Source organism: Somniosus microcephalus, chromosome 1, assembly GCF_052327205.1.
Source record: "Somniosus microcephalus isolate GS21.2 chromosome 1, FLI_Smic_1.0, whole genome shotgun sequence".
Lineage (NCBI taxonomy): Eukaryota > Metazoa > Chordata > Chondrichthyes > Squaliformes > Somniosidae > Somniosus > Somniosus microcephalus.
The window spans coordinates 74,182,291-74,209,081 of record NC_140987.1 but is presented as its reverse complement, the minus strand read 5'-3'; the positions used below and the strand labels follow the sequence as shown (position 1 = coordinate 74,209,081).

General features: G+C 43.3%; 1 protein-coding gene across 4 annotated transcripts in view; it reads right to left on the bottom strand.

The window, feature by feature from the left end:
- The window catches only part of cenpe (centromere protein E), a 196,134-nt gene that overhangs the window by 13,901 nt on the left and 155,442 nt on the right, over window positions 1-26,791 (bottom strand). For all 4 annotated transcript variants that reach the window (XR_015077704.1, XM_085983096.1, XM_085983075.1 and 1 more), the window contains 3 exons: window positions 25,124-25,345; window positions 23,562-23,792; window positions 2,808-3,014 (listed from right to left, as the gene is read on the bottom strand). Coding sequence is in view for 3 of the 4 variants with exons in the window: in XM_085983096.1 (XP_085839222.1) it covers window positions 2,808-3,014; window positions 23,562-23,792; window positions 25,124-25,345 (660 nt within the window). In the remaining variant the exon portion in view is untranslated. The remainder of the gene's footprint in view (window positions 1-2,807; window positions 3,015-23,561; window positions 23,793-25,123; window positions 25,346-26,791) is intronic.

Here is a 26,791-nt window from a genome sequence, read left to right as displayed (position 1 = left end):
TAACTCCATCCGCCACCCCAACCAGACTGTTTGCAACTTCAGTATTCTATTCGACCCAGAGTTGAGCTTTTGGTCCCATGTCCTCTCTATTTCAAAAGATCACCTACTTCCACCCCTACCTCAGCCCATGTGTCATTGAAACCCTCATCCCTGTATGTGTCACCTTGAGACTTGACTACTTCAATGCTTTCCGAGCTGGTCTCCCTTCTCTACCCTCAGTGCAGGATAGGATATGGGCAGCAGAGTTTTGGATGAGCTGAACTTTACCAAGTCCTGCCTGCTCATCACCCCTTTCCTCACTGACCTACAATGACACCCATTCCCACAAATGTTTAATTTAAAATACTCATCTCATGTTTAAATCCCTCCATGGCCTCACTCCTTCCCATCTCTAACCTCTAGCACTACAATTCCCCCTGCCCCAGAACTCACCAACGCTGACTCAGGCCTTTTATGTAACCACAATCCCACCACCACTGGCAGCGGCTCTTCAGTCTAGACCCCACACTCAAAATCCTTCCGTAAAACCCTCCACGACTCCACCTCTATCTCTATCTCTATCGCTATCGCTTCCTTCAAAATGCTCCTCTTTGACCAAGCTTTTGGCCACCTCCAGTATCTAATTATTTGGATCAGCATTCATTTTTTTCCCTATTGCACCTCTGTAATGCCATGGGAACATAAGAACATATAGGAAATAGGAGCAGGAGTGATCCATTCGGCCCTTTGAGCCTGCTCCGCCATTCACCGAGATCATGGCTGATCTTCTGCCTCAACTCCATTCACCGGCCCTATTGCCATATCCCTTGATGCCCTTACTAGTCAGAAATCTATCGACTTCTGTTTTGAATATACCCAATGACTCAGCCTCCACAGCCCTCTGGGGTAGAGAATTCCAAAGATTCACCACCCTCTATGTGAAGAAATTGTCCTGAATGGCCTACCCTTTATCCTGAGGCTATGGCCCTTGGTTCTAGACTTCCTCATTGGGAAGTATCTTAAAGACATTTTATGTAATTGGTGTCACTGAGCAAGACCAGCTGTAGTGTTGTTTGGAGCAGTGCAGCAAGACAAGAAAAAAAAAATCATTTTTGCACCAGAACTTGAGAGCAATTAAATTAGAAGAAAGCAAAACATTGGGGTATTGATGGCTCCCAGCAGAAACCTAACTGAACAGCTGTCTTGTGACATGGTGAAGTGGAGGAACGTTTTCATGGTGACAAGAAACAAACTGCCATTCCAATGTTTGTGCTGGCATTTTATACATTGTCTAAAGCTGCGAACATCACTATGCCAAAAATCTGTTAATATGGAGACATACCTATTTGGCCTGGAAGGGATTTTTGTTTAAATTACAATTCTGCTCTGAAGTTAGATTCAGTTTGCAAAAAGTTAACTTCCAAACAAGATATGGAGAATGCTGATTCGGACAATGAAGTAGAATACCAGACCAAAAAGCCATAAAAATGTATACTCTTGCATATCACATAAGTTTCATGACAATGGAAAGTCACTGGGCACATCCCAGAGCAGTTAGCACCCTTAATACCAAAATTATTTTCATTCAATGTACCTAACAAAGGGGGGGGGGGGGGGGGGGGGTTAGCTAAACAGACAGTGTAATTGTAATGAGCCCCAACATCAAAAGGTGGGGGGGGGGCGGGTCCTCATTCAAGGGCACAACTTGGATTGACAGCTCAACAGAGAAACCCTCGACAGTTCAAGGAGTAGTCAGAAGTCAAAATCTGAGTGTGTCTCTGCATCTCTGGAAAAGTCAGTGAGAGGACCAGAAAAATCTTGCCCTTTATTTAGGTAGAGGGAGACAGACATACCAGGCTGAAATATGAACAGATATGGCCTGCAAGAGAAATATCAGTGCCAGTCAGTGCAGGGACTACTAATTTGTGAGTGGGTTTAGTCTCTAACAGTGGCACAGTTGCCCATTTATTATTTTAGGATATTGACTGAATCTTACTTTGAAAACTACCCTGTTCATTCACAGTGTAAAATAAACCACTTTGTTCGTTTACAAATTGGCTTTGCCTCACTAGAGTGCTTTTTAGTCTACCTTCCAGAAAACACAAGGCTGTATTATAGTATAACTAGATACTAGGCAGCAAAGATGCTTGCCAATTCATCAGAGCCTGTGGTTGAACCGGAGAGAATATCGACTGCAATGTTGCCTCTAATTTTAAATTTGGGTTCATATTCTATTTAATGGGCTGCGCGGCCCAAAGTTCAGCGCATGTGTGGCTTAGAGGTAATGTTTATCTACAGTAGATACATAAATTTGTAACAACGTGGTTTTGCCAAAATATTGTCACAGCCAGTTCAACGCCAATGATGTGTTCAGAATAGCAAATGAAGGAATGAGGCTAATCTCAACTTTTTCATTAAGTATTGCTTTGGTGCTTTTCCCTCCAACTTTGATCTAAATGGAGACCTGATCGTGCAAAGATTAAACAGTGGGAAATGGATCTCATTTTAGGCAACATTCACGAAACTAAAATTTAGGTACATACAATTTGGAACCACTTTATTTTAATTCTCTTTTATCCATATGGCATTGAGTATCTTTCTGATACACAGCTTTCCTCTAGAGTAGATATTGAACATGAATCAAAAGCAAATTGCAAGAATTGTAGCAATTTAAATTAGGGTAACAAGTCAATAGATTGATGGAAATACTACAGCAGATTCCAATATGGAAATAAATTCTAAATTCTAAACATCTAACAGTCGAAGCTGAACATGCGATCTTCACAAATACACTAATGCTATACCTATCTTCAAGCAAAAAAACGTACCCGGACTGCTTTCTGCTGAAGCTGAAATTCTTGATTTAGCATTTGATTTTCAGACTCAATTGCCTTCAAAACATTTGCGCAGGACTCATTGGAAATTCTCTCCATAAAATCCTTTCGGGCTTTTGTCTTGGAATGTAATCCATTCTGAGCGCTGGTCAGGAAGTTTTGATATTTTGACTTCAATCCAGACAAAGTCTGCTGGGTATTCTGAGTGAGAGAAATGACAGTCAATATACATGAAAAAGGCATTCACGACTTGAAACATGCAACTACAGATGATCAAAATAGCTAGATTAGCTACTGGTTGGTTTCTGAAGTAACTAGTGTCTGAATCAAAGAAATTTTACCACAATATAGTAGATATATCAACTTGCAGGGACCTTCAAAATGAGCCTTTATCAATTTTCACTGACAAAGTCCTGTTTTTTGGAAGGTGAATTGGTAAAAAAAAAACTATTTCCTCAAATCAGGACATTATTTTCTTACAATAAAAAAGGGCTGGGGATGCATGTGAATGGCTTCTGTAGTTTTAGGATGCACACTGAAGAGACTTGATAATCATTAGTGATGTTATTAACAAAATGGATATGCTGCATATACTGATTATACAATATACAGTTTATAGCAGACACCAAAAATTAAACTTTAGCTTCAGACTTATATTTGTGCTTCACAATACCATGGTGATAATGTAGTACTTTAAACGTAACATTTTAGCAATTATCATGTAGTGTGCGGTCCATTAACAAATACTATAAATGTATTTACTGCTAAAATAACTTTAGTATTTTCTAATCATGGAAACTTATATTACATTGCTACTTTTGAACTGCTATTGAGCACCATAAAAGTGGTAAGTACGAATGATGTAATTAATTGTTGTTGCCATTTAGCTTAACCCTACCGAGTTAGTGCCTTTTTTTTTTATAAAGACATTTAGTGATGTTCCAAACAAAAACTAATTTTCTCCAAATTTACCAATCATTTGGGTTCTTAATTTTTCCTAATTTTCTCCCAGTTTTTGATGCTAAAAGTAAAACTGGAAAACATTGCAAAAAAATATATATTTTTTTAAAATAAAAAGACCCTTGCCCGATCGGCATTTAAAGAGCCAGAAACTTTGCTGGGGGTCAGAAAAGCAAAAGCTATCTATGAATTTACACACAGTACAACAATTTAAAAAAAAACTACATTAGTATATAACAATAATAAAGCACAGCTAAAGATCAAGGACAAATGTCTAAGTAAACAGGCACTGGGGGCTACAAAGGAGACTTCAGCAATACACTAGATTGACCCAGATAGGTGGTAGATGTAAAGAAATAAAAAATATTACACTTTAGCAAAAACAGTGAATGGAAATATACTAGAATAGTAAGACACTTGAGAAGCAGAGAGATCTAGGGGTGCAGATACAAAGATCATTAAAGACAGGAGTGTAGCTGGAAAAGGCCATAAAAAGGCAAATTAGATGTTGGGTTTTATACATGGGCTACTGAAAATAAAACCAAGGAAGTGATGTTGAATTTGTAGAAGACATTGGTTAGGCCAGTTAGAATACTGCATGTAGATCTGGGCGCTGTCTTAGGGTAAGGGTACAGTGAAGATTTATTGGAACGTTACCAGGAATAAAATGAAGAAAGGCTTGAAAAATTCTGACTTTTAAAAAAAATTGGAGCAAAGAAAGTTCAAGAACTAAGATTTTTAAAATTATGAAAGGTTTTAAAAAATGTAAATAGTAATGATTGTTTCAACTATTTGACAAATCATAAGGGGGCATCAAGTCAATCACTAGAATGAAGGGGGAAGTTGAGAGGTTTTTTTTTTGCACAAAGCATGGTTAGAAGATGGAATGATTTACCACACAGAGAGAATTATTATTTAAAAGGGAATTGGTTAAGTATTTGATAGCGAATGGCCAGATGCAATTGGAGTAGACAGCTCCAGTTGAATAGCTAACACGAACACCTGCATGATAGATAAAGTAACCTAGCAATACACTCTCCTCTTCCGAGCACCTAATTTCATAGATTTGTTCTACACAAGTAAAGGGAACTTCCAGCATTGGAATATCACTAAGGATCTCTCTTGCGTGCTGTTCAGTGAGCAGTGGAAATCTTTAATATAATTATCAGCTTATTCCATTAATATTGGGGCATGGTTGGCCCAGATAACTTTTTTTTTTAATTCATTAGAAGTAATGCATGTTTCACTGCTTGCATCAAACAGGAATATCAGCTTGTCTGGATACTACAGGAAACTTTGATATCCGGCACTGACGGGACCGAGCTGGTGCCGTACCATCAAAAGTGCCAGACATACCAGCGTTAATGTTGAAAAATACAGAACTGAAAAGCTCCGTGTGAATCAACAAACCCTGTTGCTTAGCAACAGCTTCAAAACAGTCGGCTGCAGCTGCAAGCATCTCTAGCTGAAGCTGTTGCTATATACAGACCTTGCAGTGCCTGACTGGGAAAAAAAAAGCAACGAGAACTAAAAAAACTTACAGAAAACGGCTCCTGATTTTTGCCGTTAGATCGAGTATTCCGGACATATAACCTCCGGATAAACCAAAGTTTCCTGTACTTCTTAAACTGAATATTGTTCAAAGAAACAGGTACATTAGCTATCATTTAACAGCACGTGGAATCATTTTGCTCTCGACAGTGGCAATGAAATGGTTTGCATTATTCCTTCCACTGTTTGAGCCTCGAAACCAGTAATCTGTAGCTTGCCTGCTCACAGGTTCTGACTGATAAAAAAAAGACTGACCAGCATCTTTGTGGGATAATTTTAATAGCTTTTTAGAAGATTCACAATTAAACGGTCATTAATAATTCCTTCCTTGGTTAAACAAGGGAATGGTTAAGCAGATAACTGAGCAATGGCAGGCCTTCAAGGCGGAGACAGTTCAGTTATAAACCAAGCATATTCCCATAAGGAGGAAAGATGGTGCATCCAAAGCTAGAGCTTCCTGGATGCCAAAGGAAAGAGAGATTAAAATACAACAGAAAAGGGAGGTTTATGACAAATGTCAGGTACAGAATACAATTCAAAACCAGGCAGAACACAGTGTGGGGAAATTGTAAAAAGGATACAAGAAGGGCAAAGAGAACATAAGAAAAGATCAATGGGTAACAAAGGGAACCAAAAATCTGTTACAAATACATAAAAAGTAAAGGATAGTTAAAAGAATGGTGGGGTCGATTAGGGACAATGAAGGAAATCTTGTGGAGGCAGAGGGTATGGCTGCGGTACTGAACGAGTACTTTGTATCTGCCTCCACAAAAGAGAGAGGATGAAGTTAATGTCTGTAGGGGTTTGCAAAATCCCCTCAGCCCCCGAAGATCGGGAAATATTAATCCACATCGTGGGCAAAGACTTTGCGTGGTTTAAATTGTCTCTGGGTTGGACAATGTTTTAAAACGTGCCCAGAACCGCAAAAGGCTGCGTTAAGGAGCCCGTGAGCTAAGCAGCACTTGGACAACACCGGAATCAAAGAACTTTGTAAAAAATCGCACACCTTAAGAGTACATTTTTATTAAAAATTGTACCCTTGAGTTTGGTAAATTGCCCAGGGATAAAAATGGCCGTCAGAAAAGCATGGCCAAGGACAAAGGACTTGGAAGCAGCTCGTGTATGTCTGTGAAAAGGGGGAGGATCAAAGTTGGCAGTCAAATTCTGTCAATCAAAAGGGGAGTTTCCTCCTCCCTCCAGAGACAATCGGTGTTTATTTACAAGGATGTTTGCACAAGGGATTAAAACCACTTGACTGCGGTTTCAATGACAAGAGAATGGGTTTCTGTTTATATAGTAATTCAACTCCATTCAAAACCCATCACACACAATGAAACACACCTAAACTACGGAAGAGACTTTTTAGACTAAGAAAAGGAACAGTTTAAGAATGGATGGGTTTGAATCACCCATCCCAGACAAGTGGACGGTTTGGATCCCTTTGTTTTAGCCCAGAAAACTCCGGATGTGGGCGGGAACATTTCGGCCCCAAAAATTGGGTTATATAGAGATAGCTTCTCGAAGGCCTCTCTCTCTCTGGCTTGCCTCCGTGTGCCCTCTACAGCGTGGGAGTCTGTCTGAAGTAGTAAGAACACCAGCAGTTTACTTTTAAAACACTGGGGTGTTTCTTTACTTCACAGTGAAGATCTCGTGGGACACGGAGCTGGCATTATAGTGGTGAGCATATATTTTTCTGACCTTCCACAAGGCAACTTAGGATAGGCATAGGGGTGGGGAGTAAAGTGGGATTTTGTTAGAATTGTCATTTTAGTCGTTTTCCCTCGTTATGCCCGTTTTTCCTCCCCTATCTAAGCAATTTTACCGTGATTACATTGATCGTGTGGTGTGCTGTCTCTCCCTCTAACTTAACCTGACTGTATGTACATAACCTACTTAAATATGTATAACTTACCTGTTAGGGACGTTGCCCCTTTAACTCACCGTTTAGGGCCATTGCCCCTTTAAGACGCGCCTTAGCGTGCTGACGTCACGTCACGTACAACGTAGCGTGCCGACGTCACGGCACGTACGACGTGACGTGCGTGAGGCGGCTGCCGGCCCGACTCGGCCTTCCAGAAAGGCTGCCGGCACAGCCCGGCCTAGCGTCTTCGGCCGCATCTACCAGCCGCCGGGAGCGACGCGATCTTCCGCTCCCGCGGCAAGCATCGGCTCAGCCTGGCCTCCAGCTCCCGCTCCCGACTTCGGCCTCCACGGCCAGAAACGCGACCACGCGCATCACGTGACGCCCCAAGCGCGGACAACGCTACCGAGCGTGATGAGGTCATCACGCTCCCCACAGGACTGCTACGTAGTCCTCGTGGAGTCCTCGCTGGGACACAGACCTACACCACGGTGCTCCTACAGCAGCACAGGCTCCGGGCAGTTGTATTGTCCCCATGCTTGAGTCTTGGAAATTGTTTGTCTGTAAGTATTTTAGAATGCTATGGATGATTAATGTGCACTGCATGTTGTAGAAAATGTTTAGTTGTAACTTTTCTCTGTCTCGCTGATTAACTCGTAGCTGTATTTTCATACACTATGTACAGGGCTAATTTAAAGAGAATGCCTCCCAGTTTACTAAATGTACTGTGTTGCTCAGGCGTACCTAAATCTGTGTATACATATCAGTTATGCGCCTGTATACTAATGTGTGCTTCCATTTCTGTGTTGTATTTCAGTTTTACAATTAGAATCGTTCAGTAAAGCGTTACAAGAAAAGTCAAGCCTTGTGATTTTATTGGAAGATATCGAGTTGTTCGCTATCTGTCTAGCTCTGCATAGAAGCGCGTTGCGAGGGCAGAACATGTGGTGTAGTTTATTTAGTTAATAAAGTTTGACTTTCTTGCATCCAAACCATTTGTCCGTTTTTAATATATCATTAATTATAAGTTCCTCCAGTCAGAACTGGAAGGGTGGGTTTTGCGATTCGAAACCGCTGATTGGTATTGGTCACAGTGCAGTGGAAAAAAAGGCTACTTGACCAGGTAAATTACCGTAAACCCGGTAAAGGATGCCCCCCTACATGTCACAGTAGAGGAGTAGAGATATTGGATAGGATAAAAATAGATAGAAAGGAGGTGCTAAATAGGTTGGCATCACTCAAAGTTAACAAGTCACCCAGTCCAGATGGGGTGCATCCTAGGTTACTGTAGAAATGTAAAATCTCAGCTGCTGATTTGACTGATATCAACTAACAGGCATCAAACCTAGACTTTCTTGTTTGTACAAATTAGTTTTAAATTTGGACTGCAAACTTGATTCCATCTAAAGTTCATCATGATCTGTAAAATATCAGGTATTAAAAGGTTCACAAAATAATCCAAAAAATAATTAAAGGGAAGGTTAAAAAATATACAAATCATTTAGAATGTGGAATTCTTCCCTACAAATTATTGAAGAGTCATCCAAGAATTCTTTAAGGTGAATTCAAAAGTTGCTTGCGAAAATTAAAGAGTACAGGAAGTGAGCAGGAAAGTAGGATTAGACTGCTGATTTGTGGAGATAAACACAAGCGCAGACTTGATGTGCCAAATGGCCCATTTTCATGCTGGAAGATTTGAAGACACTAATTTGAAATAAGTAAAATGAGAAGCTGGGACACCAAGAATTGACACTACTACAAATGATTAAAAAAAAACACCAGAAGAGGATTAATATATGGGTGGGGCATTTATGCAGCAGGTAATTGAGGAAGATCACGATTCTCAATTTCTGAGAACATGCCTTTGGATAGAGCTCTATGCTCAGGTGCTTTCTACCAGCTGAATGATGAGTTTCTCCTAAATATCTGCACTCTTACTCATCTATCTTGCAGAAAGTTCTCAAATATCAGAAACTATAACTGAACAATTACAAAAGACGGTGAACATAAGAAATAGGAGCAGGAATAGGCCATTTGGCCCCTCGAGCCTGCTCTGCCATTCAGTAAGATCATGGCTGATCTTCCACCTCACCTCCACTTTCCTGCACTATCCCCATATCCCTCGATTCCCTTAATATCCAAAAATCTATCGATCTTTGTCTTCAATATACTCAACGAATGAGCCTCCACAGCCCTTTGGGGTAGAGAATTCCAAAGATTCACCACCCTGAGTGAAGACATTTCTCCTCATCTCAGTCCTAGATGGCCAACCCCTTATTCTGAGACTGTGACCCCCTAGTTCTAGACTCACCAGCCAAGGGGAAACATCCTCCCTGCATCTACCCTGTGAAGTTCTGTAAGAATATTGTATGTTTCAATGAGATCACCTCTCATTCTTCTAAACTCCAGAGAATATAGGCCTAGTATACTCAATCTCTCCTCATAGGACAATCCCCCCATCCCAGGAATCAGTCTGGTGAACCTTCGATGCACTTCCTCTATGCCAAGTATATCCTTCATAGAAACATAGAAGATAGGAGGAGTAGGCCATTCAATGAGATCACGGCTGATCATCCAAATTCAGCACCCTGTTCCTGCCTTCTCTCCATATCCCTTTGGCCTTAAGAAATATATCCAACTCCTTCTTGAATATATTTAATGAACTGGCCTCTACTGCCACCTTTGGTGGAGAATTCCACAGGTTCACCACTCTGGGCGAAGAAATTCCTCCTCATTTCTGTCCTAAAAGGCCTACCCCTTATCCTTAGACTGTGACCCCTGGTTCTGGATTCCCCGACCATCGGGAACATCCTCCCTGCATCTAGTCTGTCCAGTCCTGCCAGAATTTTATAAGTTTCAATAAGATCCCCTCTCATTCTTCTAAACTCCAGCGAGTACAAGCCTAATCGACCCAATCTCTCCTCATACGTCATTCCTGCCATCCCAGGTATCAGCCTGGTGAAATTTCGCTGCACTCCTTCCATGGCAAGAACATCCTTCCTCAGATAAGGCGACCAAAACTGCACACAAAACTCAAGGTGTGGTCTCACCAAGGCCCTGTACAACTGCAGCAAGGCATCCTTCTCCCGGTGCTCAAACCCTCTCGTTACGAAGGCCAACATACCATTTGCCTTCTTAACCACCTGCTGCACCTGCATGCTTACTTTCAGCAACTGGTGCACAAGGACACCCAGGTCTCGTTGCACTTCCTTCTCCCAATCTATTGCCATTCAGATAATAATCTGCCTTCCTGTTTTTGACACCAAAGTGGAAAACCTCACATTTATCCACGTTATATTGCATCTGCCAGATCACCCAACCTGTCCAAATCATACTGGAGTTTCTCGGCATCCTCCTCACAGCACACACGCCCACCCAGCTTTGTGTCGTCTGCAAACTTGGAGATATTACATCTAGTTCTCTCGTCCAGATCATTAATATATATTGTGAATAGCTGGGGTCCAAGGGCCGATCCCTGCGGTACCCCACTAGTCACTGCCTGCCACTCGGAAAAAGAGCCGTTTATTCCAACTCTTTGCTTTCTGTCTGCCAACCAGTTCTCTAGCCAAGTCGATACCTTGCCCCCAATCCCATGTGCCTTAATTTTACACGCTAATCTCTTATGCGGGACTTTATCGAAAGCCTTTTGAAAATCCAAATACACCACATCCACTGGTTCTCCCTTATCTATTTACCAGTTACATCCTCAAAAAAATTCCAGTAGATTAGTCAAGCACGTTTACCTTTTGTAAATCCATGTTGACTTTGTCCGATCCCGTCACTGTTTTCCAAGTGCCCTGCTATTACATCCTTTATAATGGACTCTAGCATTTTCCCCACTACCGATGTCAGGCTTACTGGTCTGTAATTCCCCGTTTTCTCTCTAGCACCCTTTTTGAACAGTGGGGTAACATTAGCTACCCGCCATTCCATGGGTATTGTTCCAGAGTTCATTGAATTTTGGAAAATGACCAGCAATGCATCTACTATTTCTAGGGCCACTAGGGCCACTTCCTTAAGTACCCTAGGATGTAGATTATCAGGCCCTGGGGATTTATTGGCCCTCAATCCCATCTATTTCCCTAACAATACTGATTTCTATCAGTTCCTCCCTTTCATTAGACCCTATGTTCCCGGACATCTTTGGGAGGTTATTTGGGTCCTCCTTTGTGAAGGCAGAACCAAAGTATGTATTTAATTGGTCTGCCATTTCTTTGTTCCCCATTATAAATTCCCCTGATTCTGACTGCAAGGGACCTACACTTGACTTCACCAATCTTTTTCTCTTCACATATCTATAAAAGCTTTTACAGTCAGTTTTTATGTTCCCTGCTAGCTTACTCTCGTATTCTATTTTCCCCCTCTTAATTAATCCCTTTGTCCTCCTTTGTTGAATCCTGAACTGCTCCCAATCCTCAGGTTTACTGCTTTTTCTGGCAAATTTATATGTCCTCTCCTTGGATCTTATGCTATCCCTAATTTCCCTCGTTGGCCACGGTTGAGTCACCTTTTTTGTTTTATTTTTATGCCAAACTGGGATGAACAAATTCTGTAGTTCATCCATGCGATCTTTGAATGTTTGCCATTGCCCATCCACCGTCAACCCTTTGAGTGACATTCCCCAATCAATCGTACCCAACTCGCACCATCGTAGTCTCCTTTATTTAAATTCAGGACCCTAATCTCGGAGTCAACTATTTCACTCTCCATCTTCACAAAGAATTCTATCATTATGATCGCTCCGACCCAAGGGGCCTCGCACAAGATTGCTAATTAATCCTCTCTCATTACATAATACCCAGGCTAAGATGGCCTGATCGCTAGTTGGTTCCTCGACATATTGGTCCAGGAAACCATCCCGTATACACTCCAGGAATTCCTCCTCCACAGTATTGTTACTAATTTGGTTAGCCCAATCTATATGTAGATTAAAGTCACCCATGATAACTGCTGTGCCCTTATTGCACGCTTCTCTAATTTCCCGTTTAATGCCATCCCCGACCTCCGCATTACTGTTTGGAGGTCTATATACCACTCCCACTAACGTTTTCTGCCCCTTGGTATTTCTCAGTTCTACCCATACAGATTCCACATCATCAGAGCGAATATCCTTCCTTTCAATTGTGTTAATCCCCTCTTTAACCAGCAATGCTACCCCACCTCCTTTTCCTTTTTGCCTATCTTTCCTGAATATTGAATACCCCTGGATGTTGAGTTCCCAGCCTTGGCCACCCTGGAACCATGCTTCCGTAATCCCAATCATATCATATTCGTTTACCTCTATTTGCGCAGTTAATTCATCCACCTTATTATGAATGCTCCTCGCATTAAGACACAAAGCCTTCAAGCTTGTTTTTTTAACGCTCTTAGATCTTTTAGAATTATTATTTGCTGTGGTATTCCTTAGGTAAGGAGACCAAAGCTGTTCACAATACTCCAGGTGTGGTCTCACCAGGGCCCTGTAAAATTGCAGCAAGACGTCTTTGTTGTATCCGTGTGTTAATGGAGACACGGAATGCAGGAGTTGGTTTCACAGGTGTTTACTGAACAAAGTCTGGAGGTGAACTAACAGATACAAGACACTATACAGGCTTATATAGCCCGAGTGGCCATTACCGGCATTACAGTACACAGGGGGCTCTTAAAGGCACATACACCACAATTCCTCCCCTTTTAGACAACCAGTACATAACATTTTAAGTAATCATTAATTAACATGTTACAAGAACAATAATCTACACATTTGTTGCAGTTAATCAATTATAAGTCAGTCTCTCTGGAGGCTTCCTGACTCGGTCCGGATAACGCCTCGGTGGTGTAGTAGGTTCTTTTGGCAAGGTCAAATCGGCTTGAATGCCAGTGTCGGGTTCATCTGGTTCCAGTATCACCGGATCGGAGGTAGATACCATGGGTATCTCTGCTTCATCATTAGGCGTATAGAGTTGTGGTGTAGGTTGTCCCTTTTCGGATGACTATGATCTGGTCAGCATGGCGCCTTATTATGCTTTCTCCAATGTCCACGGTATACATCAGCGGTCCTAGTCGTGTGCAAATAGTTCCAGGGTGCCATTTCTCGGTACGGTAGTCCCGGGCCAAAACTTGTTGACCTATCTGGAAGGTTCTAGTTGGCCTTTCATTCATGCCTTGAAATTGCCGATTCTCTACGTCCCTTCTGATGTTTCGCTTGATCAAATCCAGCCGGCATCTTAGGCTTCTATTGAAGAACATCATGACGGGAGTTTCGTTTGTAACATGTGTTGCATTCCTGTATGCAAACAAGAAGTTATCTACCTTATGCTGTAGATTTATGTCTTCATTACCCATGGCCTTTATGGCCTTCGTGAAGGTCTGGACAAACCTTTCAGCTAATCCATTGGTGGCAGGATGGTATGGGGCGGACGTGTAGTGCTTAACCCCATTGTTTTTTTTTTGTTTTTTTTTGGGGAACTTCCTGAATTCTTCGGACACAAATTGCGGTCCATTATCAGAACAGATCTGTTCAGGCAGCCCATTCCTGGCAAATATGGTCCTTAATACTGGGATGGTTTTTTCCGTGGTGGTGGAGGACATCTTTATTACCTCCGGCCACTTGGAGTGTGCATCAACCGCGATTAAGAACATTGAGTCCATAAATGGACCAGCAAAGTCGATGTGTACCCTTTGCCATGGAGATGAGGGCCACTCCCATGGATGTAGAGGGGCTTGTGGTGGGGCGTTTTGGACCTTCTGGCATCCGAGGCAGCTCTTGGTCATTTCTTCGATGTCTCCATCGATACCTGGCCACCACACAAACGCTCTGGCTAGGTTCTTCATTTTCACTCCACCCAGATGCCCCTCGTGAAGCTCCTTTAGCACTTTATCCTGGAGTTTGGGTGGAATCACCACTCTGGATCCACACATCAAGGTTCCTCGGCACACTGACAACTGTTCTCTTCTTTGCGAGAATGCTGGCAACAGTGGTTCGCCATGTGCTGGCCATCCCTTCACCGTTAAATCGTAGACTCGTGAGTCGGGTCATTTCTCGCTTCCTTTTCAATGGCAGAATTTGTTACTGGTAAACATTCCACTATGGTTGAGTGGAACATCTCCACTGGGTCCACTGTAGGTGCCTCTTCTACCGTTGGCAACGGTAGGCGCGATAAACCATCAGCATTCCCATGCTGTTTTGATCCTTTGTATTCTATGTCATATTGGTGTGCCCCTAGGAAAAGGGGCCACCTCTGTAGCCTTTGCGCGGTTATAATGGGAACACCCTTTTTAGGGTTGAATATGGAGACGAGGGGTTGATGGTCAGTCAACAAGGTAAATTTTTGTCTGTGTAGGTAATGGTTGAATTTCTTCACTCCCCATACCAGGCCGAGTGCTTCCGTGTCGATCTGGGCATAGTTACGCTCAGCTGAGTTCAATGAATGTGACGCAAAAGCTATCGGCCGCTCCGAGCCATCAGGGTATCTATGCGATAATACCGCTCCTACGCCGTAAGGGGATGCATCGCATGCCAGTCTGATTGGCAGTGATGGGTTGTAATGAGCCAAAACTTCCTTGGACGTGATTAAGCCCTTGCATTTATGGAAGACACGTTTACAGTCTTCGCTCCATTTCCAAATTACTCCCGTTTGTAGCAGTGCGTTAAGAGGGTGCAGAAGAGTTGACAAGTTCGGTAAAAATTTATGATAGTAATTTATCAATCCCAGGAACGACCTTAATTGTGAGACATTTTCAGGTGCTGGGGCTTTTATGACCGCTTCAATTTTTTCAGGTGACTTATGCAAGCCTTCCTTATCACATTGTGGCCACATAATTAATATTTGATTTTGGAAAAATTCGCACTTGGGGCGATTTGCTCATAGGCCCCGTTCTCTCAGCCTAGTGAGCACCTGCTCCAAATTGGCAAGGTGCTCGTTGTCATTTTCTCCTGTTACAAGGATGTCGTCTAGGTAGCATTGAGTCCCCGGAATCCCTTGGAGGACTTGCTCCATAGCTCTCTGCCAGATAGCTGGAGCTGATGCTACTCCGAAAACCAGTCGATTGTACTGGTACAGACCTTTGTGTATTTATCGTGAGATACTTTTTAGAGGCCTCTTCAACCTCCATCTGTAGATATGCCTGTGCAAAGTCAATTTTGGTGAAACTTTTCCCTCCGGATAGTGAGGCGAAAATATCTTCTATCCTCGGAAGAGGATACTGTACCGTGTGAAGGACCGGGTTTACAGTCACCTTGAAGTCCCCACAGATGCGAATTTTTCTCTGTTCTTCAGATTTATCATTATTGAACGTTTTCTTCATGACCGGGATGATGGGTGTTGCCCACTCGCTCCAATCTGTCTTGGATAATACGCCTGCCTTTTCCAAATTCTCCAGCTCTGCCTCGACTGCTGGACGAATTGCGTATGGCACCGGCCTTGCCTTAAAAAACTTGGGAATTGCCACATCTTCCACTTTTATTGAGGCGGTGGCGCCTTTCAAGGTTCCTAGTTCCTGTTGAAATACTTCCTTGGCGTTGGCCAAGATGTCTTTTAATCGTTCAGGTATGACGTCATCATCATTTTTTTTCTTACTGGTCACCGTCAGTGCCTGAATGGAGTGCCAGTCTAAACGTACCTTCCTGATCCATTCACGTCCCAACAGCGGTGGACCACCATCTTGCAGAACGTATAAATACAACTTCTGTATTTCCTTGCCGTTGTATACAACAGGCACCCTTATTTTCCCTTTGGGGTATACTTTCTGCCCCGTATATGTTTTCAAGATAATGGATGTGTCTTTCAAAAGGTATATGCGGAAATAGCCGCTCGTAATCCCGTCGACTTATGACGGTCAGAGCTGATCCTGTATCTAGCTCCATTTTAACTGGGGACCCCGCTATCTTGAGGGTAACCCAAATGGTCTGGTAATCTTCTTTGGCAATTACATTATGTAATTTGAGACAGCTTAGTCTCTTGTTTCCGGCGTCGCTATCGCTCTTCTGGTCTTCGGAGCTACTGTCCGTCATCATTTGTACCTTTCTGTACTTTTCCTTATTAATTTTTTTCCTGTCCCTGGATTTTGTGTTTCCAGATCGGCATACACGTGCAATGTGTCCAATCTTTCCGCATTGCCTGCATGTTTTGTCCTTGAACCAGCAGTCCCTCTGGTCATGGGTGGATCTGCCGCAGCGATAACATCTCTCGAAACCCTGTGTCATTTCATGGGTGCCGAAGTCCTGTGGCTTTTACTGTATCTCTGCAGCTCCTCTTGCGGCTGCTTCGTATGAAAGCCTTGTCCAGTGTCAAATCTTTATCAGAAAGTAGCCTTTTCTGTGTTCCTTCACTTAGGAGACCGCAGACGAATTTGTCTCGAAGAGAATCTGCCAGTCCTGCCCCGAATTGGCAGTGCTTTGACAGCTTCCTTAATTCGGTGAGGTAATCAGCGTTACTTTCATTCTTGTGCTGATTCCTCTTGAAGAATTTGAATCGTTCCGCTATCAGCAGCAGTGTTGGGTTTAAGTGCTCCTGTATGGTATCAACAATCTCCTTAAAATTCTTGTCCTTCGGTTTGGCTGGAGTGATTGAGTTTCGTAACAGCCCGTATGTCCTTGCGCCCATTATGCCTTTTTATTATCCTCTATTTCATTCGCTGTGCAATATACCTCCACTCTTTCCACATGTGGTCCAATCCTCCATATCGCTATCGAAATCAGTAATATTGCCAGTCTTGGGCATCCTGAAAAAAAAGGCGCCTCCCGCGCTTTCCTTTCTTCCCCGCAGAAAAAAAATGGCGCCTCCCCGCCGCTGCTGACAACGCTGTTCTCCGCGGTTTTTATTTACATAGGTATTTTTAATAGGTGGAGACTCGTTCCCGCCGGACTCTCTGGGACTTTCCCCTCCCTTTGCTTGGTCCGAACGCTGACCTGCTTTGCAGCGCCGGCCGTCTCCCGAGTGCTCCACCCTCTGTCTCTGTTTGCCTCCGCTGCTCGGCCCTGCTGCAGAGCCAGCCGATGGAGCCCCAGCCCACCGCCCAGGAAGGATTATTGCAGTACCTGCCACCAGCTCGGCTAGCTGGTGAAACCACAGTTTTTTTTTTCTTTCTTGTTTTTCTTCGACTTTCATCTGAGGAATCGATCTCCTTGAGGTGCTGCCGAATTGCAGGTAAGTTCGTTTCCAATTCGTCGCCACTGTTGTATCCGTGTGTTAATGGAGACACGGAATGCAGGAGTTGGTTTCACAGGTGTTTACTGAACAAAGTCTGGAGGTGAACTAACAGATACAAGACACTATACAGGCTTATATAGCCCGAGTGGCCATTACAGTACACAGGGGCTCTTAAAGGCACATACACCACAGTCTTTACTCATACTCAAATTCTCTTGTAATAAAGGCCAACATACCATTTTCTTTCCTAATTGCTTGCTATACCTGCATGTTAACTTTCAGCGATTTGTGTACAAGGACACCTAGGTCCCTCTGAATACAAGCACCAACATTTCCAATCTCTTACCATTTAAAAAAAAAACTCTGCTTTTCTACTTTTCCTACCAAAGTGGATAACTTCACATTATATTCCATTTGCCATGTTCTGGTCCACTCACTTAGCTCGTCTATATCCCCTTGAAGCCTCTTTGCATCCTCCTCACAACTTATATTCCCCACCCGGCTTTGTATCAGCAAACTTGGACATATTACATTTGGTCCCCTCATCCAAATCATTGATATAGATTGTGAATAGCGGAGGCCCAAGCACTGATCCTGGAGATACCCCACTAGTTACAGCCTGCCAACCTGAAAATGACCAGTTTATTCCTACTCTTCGTTTTCTGTCCGTTAGCCAATCTCAATCCATGCTAGTATATTACCCCCAATCCCATTTTGTTTAATAAACTCTTGTGTGGCACTATATCGAATGCCTTCTGAAAATCCAAATACACCACATCCACTGGTTCTCCCTTATCTATTCTGCTAGTTACAACCTCAAAGAACTCTAACAAGTTGTCAAACACGATTTCCTTTTCATGTATCAGTGTTGACTCTGCCCATCCCTATTAATTTCTAAGTGCCCTTTTACCACATCCTTAATAATAGATTTTAGCATTTTCCCTACTACTGATGTCAGGCTAACTGGTCTGTAGTTACCCATTTTCACTCTCCCTACTTTCTTAAATAGTGGGGTTACATTTGCTACCTTCCAATCCGCAGGAACCGTTCTAGAATCTATGGAATTTTGGAAAATGACAACCAATGCATCCACTATCTCTATAGCCACCTCTTATAAAACCCTAGGATGAAGGCCATCAGGTCATGGGGATATATTGGCTCAGTCCCATTAATTTCTCCAGTACTATTTTTTTTTTTTTTTTATTATTAATTTTTTTCAGTTCCTCATTCTCCCTGGACCCTTGGTTCTCCACTATTTCCGGGAAGTTTTTTTGCATCTTCTTCCGTGAAGACAGACACAAAGGGGGGGGGGGGGGGGGGGGGGGGGAGTTTTGCCAGCCCTGGGGAGGCAGGACTGCCGGGAAAATGGCAGAATCTGGGGGCGGGTGCCCATCCCACCCCAAAACCACCTCCGTGCCATCTTCCCAGGAGGCGGGTTCCCGACCTGCGCTGGGAGCCACCTCCCCGAGGCGGGAAGGGGATTACAGTCTCTTTATCCCCAGTCGATAGACTCTCGAACAGTACCCATGGATTGGCGGGTAGCTAATGTTACCCCACTATTCAAAAAAGGTGGTAGCGAGAAAACGGGGAATTACAGACCGGTAAGCCGGACATCGGTAGTAGGGAAAATGCCATTATAAAGGATGTAATAGCAGAGCACTTGGAAAACAGTGACAGGATCGGACAAAGTCAACATGGATTTACAAAAGGTATATCGTGCTTGACTAATCTACTGGAATTTTTTTGAGATGACACAAAGCTGGGTGGGCGTGTGTGCTGCGAGGAGGATGCAGAGAAACTCCAGGATGATTGACAGGTTGGGTGATTGGGCAGAAGCATGGCAGATGCAATAGAACGTGGATAAATGCGAGGTTATCTACTTTGGTGTCAAAAACAAGGAGGCAGATTATCTGAATGGCAATAGATTGGGAGAAGGGGAAGTGCAACGAGACCTGGGCATCCTTGTGCACCAGTCGCTGAAGGTAAGCATGCAGGTGCAGCAGGCGGTTAAGAAGGCAAATGGTATGTTGGCCTTCGTAGCGAGAGTGTTCGAGTACAGGAACAAGGATGTCTTGCTGCAGTTGTACAGGGCCTTGGTGAGACCACACCTTGAGTATTGTGTGCAGTTTTGGTCGCCTTATCTGAGGAAGGATGCTCTTGCCATGGAAGGAGTGCAGCGAAGATTCACCATAGGGGTTCTAAATTGGGGGGGGAAGGCTGATTTTAATATGATAAGGCAGGATCTGGCCAAAGTGGACTGGGAGCAGCTGCTTATAGGAAAATCCACATCAAAACAGTGGGAGGCTTTCAGAAGGGAAATAGAGAGAGTACAACGCCAACATGTTCCTGTAAAGGTCAAGGGTGAGACCAACAAGCAAAGGGAACCTTGGATGACAAGGGATATACAAAAATGCATTTGGAAAAAAAGGGGGGCTTTTGGCAGTTACAAAAGACTAAAGACGGAGGAAGCCCTAGAGGAGTATAAAAAGTGCAGGGGCATACTTAAAAAAGAAATTAGGAGGGCGAGGAGGGGCCATGAAATAACACTGGTGAGCAAAATAAAGGAAAATCCTAAGATGTTTTATAAGTATATTAAGGGCAAGAGGTTAACCAGGGAAAGGGTAGTGCCCATTAGGGACCAAAGTGGCAATCTGTGTGTAGAGCCAGATGATGTAGGCGGGGTTTTAAATGAATTTTTGCATCTGTGTTCACTATGGAGAAAGACGATGTAGACATAGAAATCGGGCAAGGGGACTGTGACATACTTGAACATATTAGCATCGAGAGGGAGGCGGTACTAGCGGTTTTAGCAGGCCAAAAAGTGGATAAATCCCCAGGCCCGGACGAGATGTATCCCAGGCTGTTGTATGAGGCAAAGGAGGAGATTGCAGGGGCTCTGACACAAATTTTCAGAACCTCTCTGGCCACAGGGGATGTACCAGAGGACTGGAGAACAGCTAACGTAGTACCATTATTCAAGAAGGGTAGCAGGGATAAACCAGGGAATTACAGGCCAGTGAGCCTAACATCTGTGGTAAGGAAATTATTGGAAAAAATTCTGAGGGACAAAATTAGTCTCCACTTGGAGAGGCAAGGATTAATCGGGGATAGTCAGCATGGCTTTGTCAAGGGTAAATCATGTCTGACCAATCTGATTGAATTTTTCGAGGGGGTGACTAGGTGTGTGGATGAGGGAAATGCTGTGGATGTGGTTTACATGGACTTCAGTAAAGCTTTTGACAAAGTCCCGCATAGGAGACTGGTCAAGAAGGTAAGAGCCCATGGGATCCAGGGTGCCTTGGCGCGTTGGATCCTAAACTGGCTGAGTGGCAGGAGGCAGAGGGTGATGGTCGAAGGTTGCTTTTGTGACTGGAAGCCTGTGTCCAGTGGGGTACCTCAGGGATCGGTGCTGGGTCCCTTGCTGTTTGTGATCTACATAAATGATTTGGATGAGAATGTAAAAGGTATGATCAGTAAGTTCGCAGATGACACGAAAATTGGTGGGGTGGTAAATTGCGAGGAGGAAAGCCTCAGGCTACAGGACGATATAAACGGGTTGGTCAGATGGGCGGAAAAGTGGCAAATGGAATTTAACCCGGAAAAGTGCGAGGTGATGCATTTTGGACGGACAAATAAGGCAAGGGAATACACAATGAGTGGTAGGACCCTAGGAAGTACAGAGGGTCAGAGGGACCTTGGTGTACATGTACATAGATCCCTGAAGGCAGCGGAACAGGTAGATAAGGTGGTTAAAAAGGCATATGGGATACTTGCATTCATAACCGAGGCATAGAATATAAGAGCAGGGAGGTTATGATGGAGCTGTACAAAACGCTGGTGAGGCTACAGCTGGAGTACTGTGTGCAGTTCTGGTCGCCTCACTATCGGAAGGATGTGATTGCTTTGGAGAGGGTGCAGAGAAGATTCACCAGGATGTTACCTGGGATGGAGCGCCTCAGCTATGAAGAAAGACTAAACAGGCTGGGGTTGTTTTCCTTGGAGCAAAGGCGGCTGAGGGGGGACCGGATTGAGGTGTACAAAATGATGAGGGGCATAGATAGGGTAGATAAAGAGGAACTTTTCCCCTTAGTAGGGGGGTCAATAACAAGGGGGCATAGATTCAAGGTAAGGGGCAGGAGATTTAGAGGGGATTTGAGGAGGAACTTTTTCACCCAGAGGGTGGTTGGAATCTGGAACTCACTGCCTGAAAGGGTGGTAGAGGCAGGAACCCTCACAACATTCAAGAAGCATTTGGATGAGCACTTGAAATGCCATTGCATACAAGGCTATGGACCAAATGCTGGAAAATGGGATTAGACTGGACAGGGATTGATGGACGGCGCAGACACGATGGGCCGAAGGGCCTCTTTCTGTGCTGTATAACTCTGACAGGCTGATACCTGGGATGGCAGGAATGACGTATGAGGAGAGATTGGGTCGATTGGGCTTGTACTCGCTGGAGTTTAGATGAATGAGAGGGGATCTCATCGAAACTTATAAAATTCTAACAGGACTAGACAGACTAGATGCAGGAAGGATGTTCCCGATGGTCAGGGAGTCCAGAACCAGGGGTCACAGTCTAAAGATAAGGGTAAGAAATCACAACACCAGGTTGTAGTCCAACAGCTTTATTTGAAATCACAAGCTTTCGGAGCGCTGCTCCTTCATCAGGTGACTTCACCTGACGAAGGAGCAGCGCTCCGAAAGCTTGAGATTTCAAATGAAGCTGTTGAACTATAACCTGGTGTTGTGTGATTTCTTACATTTGTCCAACCCAGTCCAACACTGGCATCTCCACACTAAAGATAAGGGGTAAGCCATTTAGGACAGAGATGAGAAGGAATTTCTTCACCCAGAGTGGTGAACCTGTGGAATTCTCTACCAAAGGCGGCAGTAGAGGCCAATTCATTAAATATATTCAAGAAGGAGTTAGATATATTTCTTAAGGCTAAAGGGATCAAGGGATATGGAGAGAAGGCAGGAACAGGGTACTGAAGTTGGATGATCAGCCATGATCTCATTGAATGGTGGAGCAGGCTCGAGGGGCCGAATGGCCTACTCCTGCTCCTATCTTCTATGTTTACCCCTGCAAGTGCAGGCTTCCCAATGTCGGGAAATCCCGCCAGGGTCACCGGGTTCCAAAAGCGCGCTGTAGAAGTGAGTGATGGGTGCAAGTGTGGAGAGTTAAATATGTGAGCTTAGTGTAAAGTGATAGAAAATGTTTACTTACCTTAGTTTCTTCCTGCAGGCTTCAATAGTTGGGGAACCGGAGACTCCCGCATCTCACCGTCAGAGAGGACAGATGGCTGCTGCATTCTCCAATGCAACAGCCATCAGATTTCTGCTCAGCAGTTAGGTTTGATGAGTCTTGAATACAAGGACTCATCAAACAACAGAGGATGTCAGTGTTTGACAGCTTCACAGAGCTGCCAAACGATGACATTTCATGTCAATTTTTTGATCGGTGATTTGTCATACATTGACGTTCTGTCACTGGCTTTCCCTTAATTGGCCTGCTTAACCCGCTGGGCAGGTTTAATAAGGTCAATCAAGGGAAGAGTGTGTGGGTTGGCCAGAAGTCGATGGAGGCGGGACTAAAACCAGACACGTGGGAGCCCCGCCTCCAAAAGCTCCCCATTGTCAAAATCCAGCCCAAAGTATTTGTTTAATTACTCTACCATTTCCTTATTCCCCATTAGAATTTCTCCTGTCTCCACCTGTAAGGGACCCATGTTTACTTTTGCTAATCTTTTCCTTTTTGCATACCTATAGAAGCTTTTACAGTCTGCTTTTATGTCTCTCGCTAGTTTGCTCTCATTCTTTTTTCCTTTTATCAATTTCTTGGTCCTCCATTGCTGAATTCTTACAATCCTCAGGCTTACTACTCTTTTTGGCAACATTTTAAGTCTCTTCCTCTGATCTAATACTATGCTCCAATAGCTATGCTTGACAGATTTCCACAATCCATCAATTTACTCAATTTTCCACCAAGATACACAAAAGGAACTTTGCTATTAAATGAATACTGGAAATTTATTCATTTCACTTTCAGTATTGACATTAATGTAGTTTTAATGCTTCTGCAAAAAAATAAAAGCAAGTTAGTTAACAAATACCAATGCATGGTGCTGGCTGAACTAGAGTTTGGATCCAATGCACAATTAAATGCTGAAAGCTGTAAAAGTCTTTGAATTACAGCCTTCTAGTTCCCTGATAATTAATTATTCTAAAGGAAACAAGACAAACCTGCAAGTGGTTTTCTTTATTTTCAATTAAAGTGGAAAGCCTTCTTATTTCAGAGTTCTTCTCTTCTGATGTTAATTCCAGTTCAGCTGGATCAGAGATTTGCTTCTTCAGAGTCTGCAACTGTACGAGCAAATCTTCGTTGTTCTTTTTCTCTTCTGCTAGGTCTACGTCACATTTAGTAATAATTTTCTGATGGTTCTTCACACTGTGAGGCACAGTGCTCAGTGCAATCTGTTGGTGAAACACAAGAAAAAAAAAGGCATGGTCGTAAAACAAACAGGATGGGAGCAGATACCTACCATTCACTTTACTGGAATATTTTTACACCTTTAAAAAAAGTTAGATTAGCTCCTTTCATCTATTGCTTTTCTCAAGCTTTCCATATTGATTAGACCACAGCATATATGGAAATCTGAAAATACTGTCAATTAATACTCTTCATATTGCAGCATTACCTTCCAAGGTTATTGGTTACTGATTGTCATTAGGGTAATTAACTTCACCTGGCTGCAAGTAGGCAAGTGCTCAGTTCGCCCATACAGGCAAGCAATTGCTAGCCTGTAGGCCCTTCCAAGACACTGGGAAAGGTCCAAGGCACCAAATGTGACTTTAGAGCAACTGTGCTGCGCAAATCTTAATGCAAGTGGTCTCCAAACCTACCCGGCAATATAAATGCTTTGATCCAAATTCACCTCAGAGGACAGAGACAAAAGGATAAATATATGTGGGGGATAAATTAAACAATAGAAGGAATATAATACCAGTCCACTTATATTAGGTAGGATCTTCAATATTCTTGAAATAAGTTCTGCATGGAACATTCATATTGTAGAAGATTTGATCAACCGTGATCTCGTTAAATGGCAGAGCAGGCTCGAGGGGCCGAATGGCCTACTCCTGCTCCTATCTTCTATTTCTTTCCAACAAATTAGCTACCCTGCTGTTCAAACTTGAACAGGCTCTACACTTCAAAGTTATACTTTATCAGTAGACAATGCCAGTGTTGGTTCCTGACCAGAGTCAAAACATTTACCAAGCACAATACAGACTGACTTAAAAGCATTGACAATATGTTGAAATCTCTAGGATTGCCCTTCACCAATTTACCTTTACTTTAATACCCACTGTGACACTAAATGCCAATGAAGTTGAGTCACATTCAACTTCAGAACCAACTAAAGCTAAAGATTTATGAAACAAAAAGGAACACTTCCCCCCTACTGGGCAACCATATTACAAAAGTAAATTTACATCACAACAGAAAATGCTGGAAACACTCAGCAGGTCAGGCAGTATCTGTGGGGAGAGAAACAGAGTTAATGGTTCAGGTTCATGAACCATTGGCAGTTCTGACAAAAGGTGATCGACTCAACACGTTAACCCTACCTTCCTTTCTCCACAGATGCTACCTGGCCCGCTGAGTGTTTCCAGCATTTTCTGATTTTATTTCAGATTTCCAACATTTGTAGTATTTTGCTTTTGAAATTTAGACCATAATGCACAGAAGGTTTATTAAATTTATGAATAAATATTGTCTTTACAAAATCTAATGCATAAAGTACCATGAAATGACTTCTCCACAACACAAGTTTTTCACATAGCTTTTGATTCTCTTCCTGTAGCTTCCCAAAGCTCGTTGACACTGTTGATTCTTCAGGCACTTCAGAGCTTAATCTGGCCAGTAGCTCTTTCCATGCCTCTCCCTCTCTTGACAATTTTTCATCAGCTTTAGCTAGCTCGTTCTTGTACTCTTCTTCCAATTGGAATAAACTCTGAATAGTGTTCTGAATAATTAAAAAAATATAAATTCAGTCAAAAAAAAGGTAATGAAGTGAATGTTTTACAGGTCAGTTGACGAAAGAGATAATTTCCCCAATTGGCACAAAACAAGGGAAACTATGCAGCAGCTCTAATGCTGTCAGCAGCTAGCTGGCAGGAATACATCACAGAGTAAGGACAAACTTCAGCTGGAACACTGTAGAATGTTATAATGTGACACTGCCATTCAAATTCCACCAACACCAATGGTGCAGTTTAATTACAATAATTATTTTTCATTCATGGGATGTGGGCGTCGCTGGTAAGGCCAGCATTTATTGCCCATCCATAATTGCCCTCGAGAAGGTGGTGGTGAGCCACCTTCTTGGCCCAGCGACGATGAAGGAACAGCGATATATTTCCAAGTCAGGATGGTGTGTGACTTGGAGGTGGTTGTGTTCCCATGCGCCTGCAGCCCTTGTCCTTCTAAGTGGTAGAGGTCGGGGATTTGGGAGGTGCTGTCGAAGAAGCCTTGGTGAGTTGCTGCAGTGCATCTTGTAGATCAATGGTCCTCAACTGGAGGTCCGTGGCCAGGAGGGAGAGAAGGAACGGTCACAGTTCCCACGCTGTTTGCAAAGGCTCCACTCGCTGGATCCAGACTGCCTCCTCCCCCATGACAGCGACTCCGCTTTATCCTGGGCTTCTATCTGCAATGCATCGCTGAAGCAGAGCCACACGGTGGGGGCGGGCCTGCTCTGTGGCTCCCTCTCTCTCACTATAGGCCACCTGCGCCCTCCCCAGCTATTGAGGGGAAGCAATGCAGCCAGGATATCAACCACAACCACCAGCATCTCTCCTGCTGTGGCTGGCAACAGAGATGATTAAAAATAACAGAGAATGGGCTTCAAGCGAAATTAATTTAATTTTTGGTCGTAGCCCGCAATTTAATTTAACTCTGGCAGTAAGTCAGCTTAATGAAAATTCAAAAGAGACACATTATCAAGTGCAAAAAAACACTATGCTTGTACTAGTCCTTAAAGATACATTAAATTTCCATGCAAAGCCTATGTAGTTCTTGAAAGATTAACAATCCAATCCAGCATTGATGTAAAAGAGAAAAAAAATCCCTCTAATTTTTTCCCTCGACTCAGACGTTAGCCTATGGGTATCAAGGACCCTCTGGTACCTTGCCCAAATGGCCATGCTTCATGTATAATCTCAGACTGGGTGTGTGCACAAGCTACTCACCCATGGGGAGGGAATGTGACAGCGGAGTCAGACCGGTCATAATGTCTGCATATGCCCACTTTCCATCAAGAATTGAATAGCAATCAGAAGCAGGAAACATCTCCAGCCCAAGTCCAAACATTATTGCCAATTGTAGCACCCCAATGTAAATTGTCTATCTTAGACTGTGGACTGAACCTGGTACTCTTCTGGCTTTGTTCTACACCGACACTAAATTTACCTAA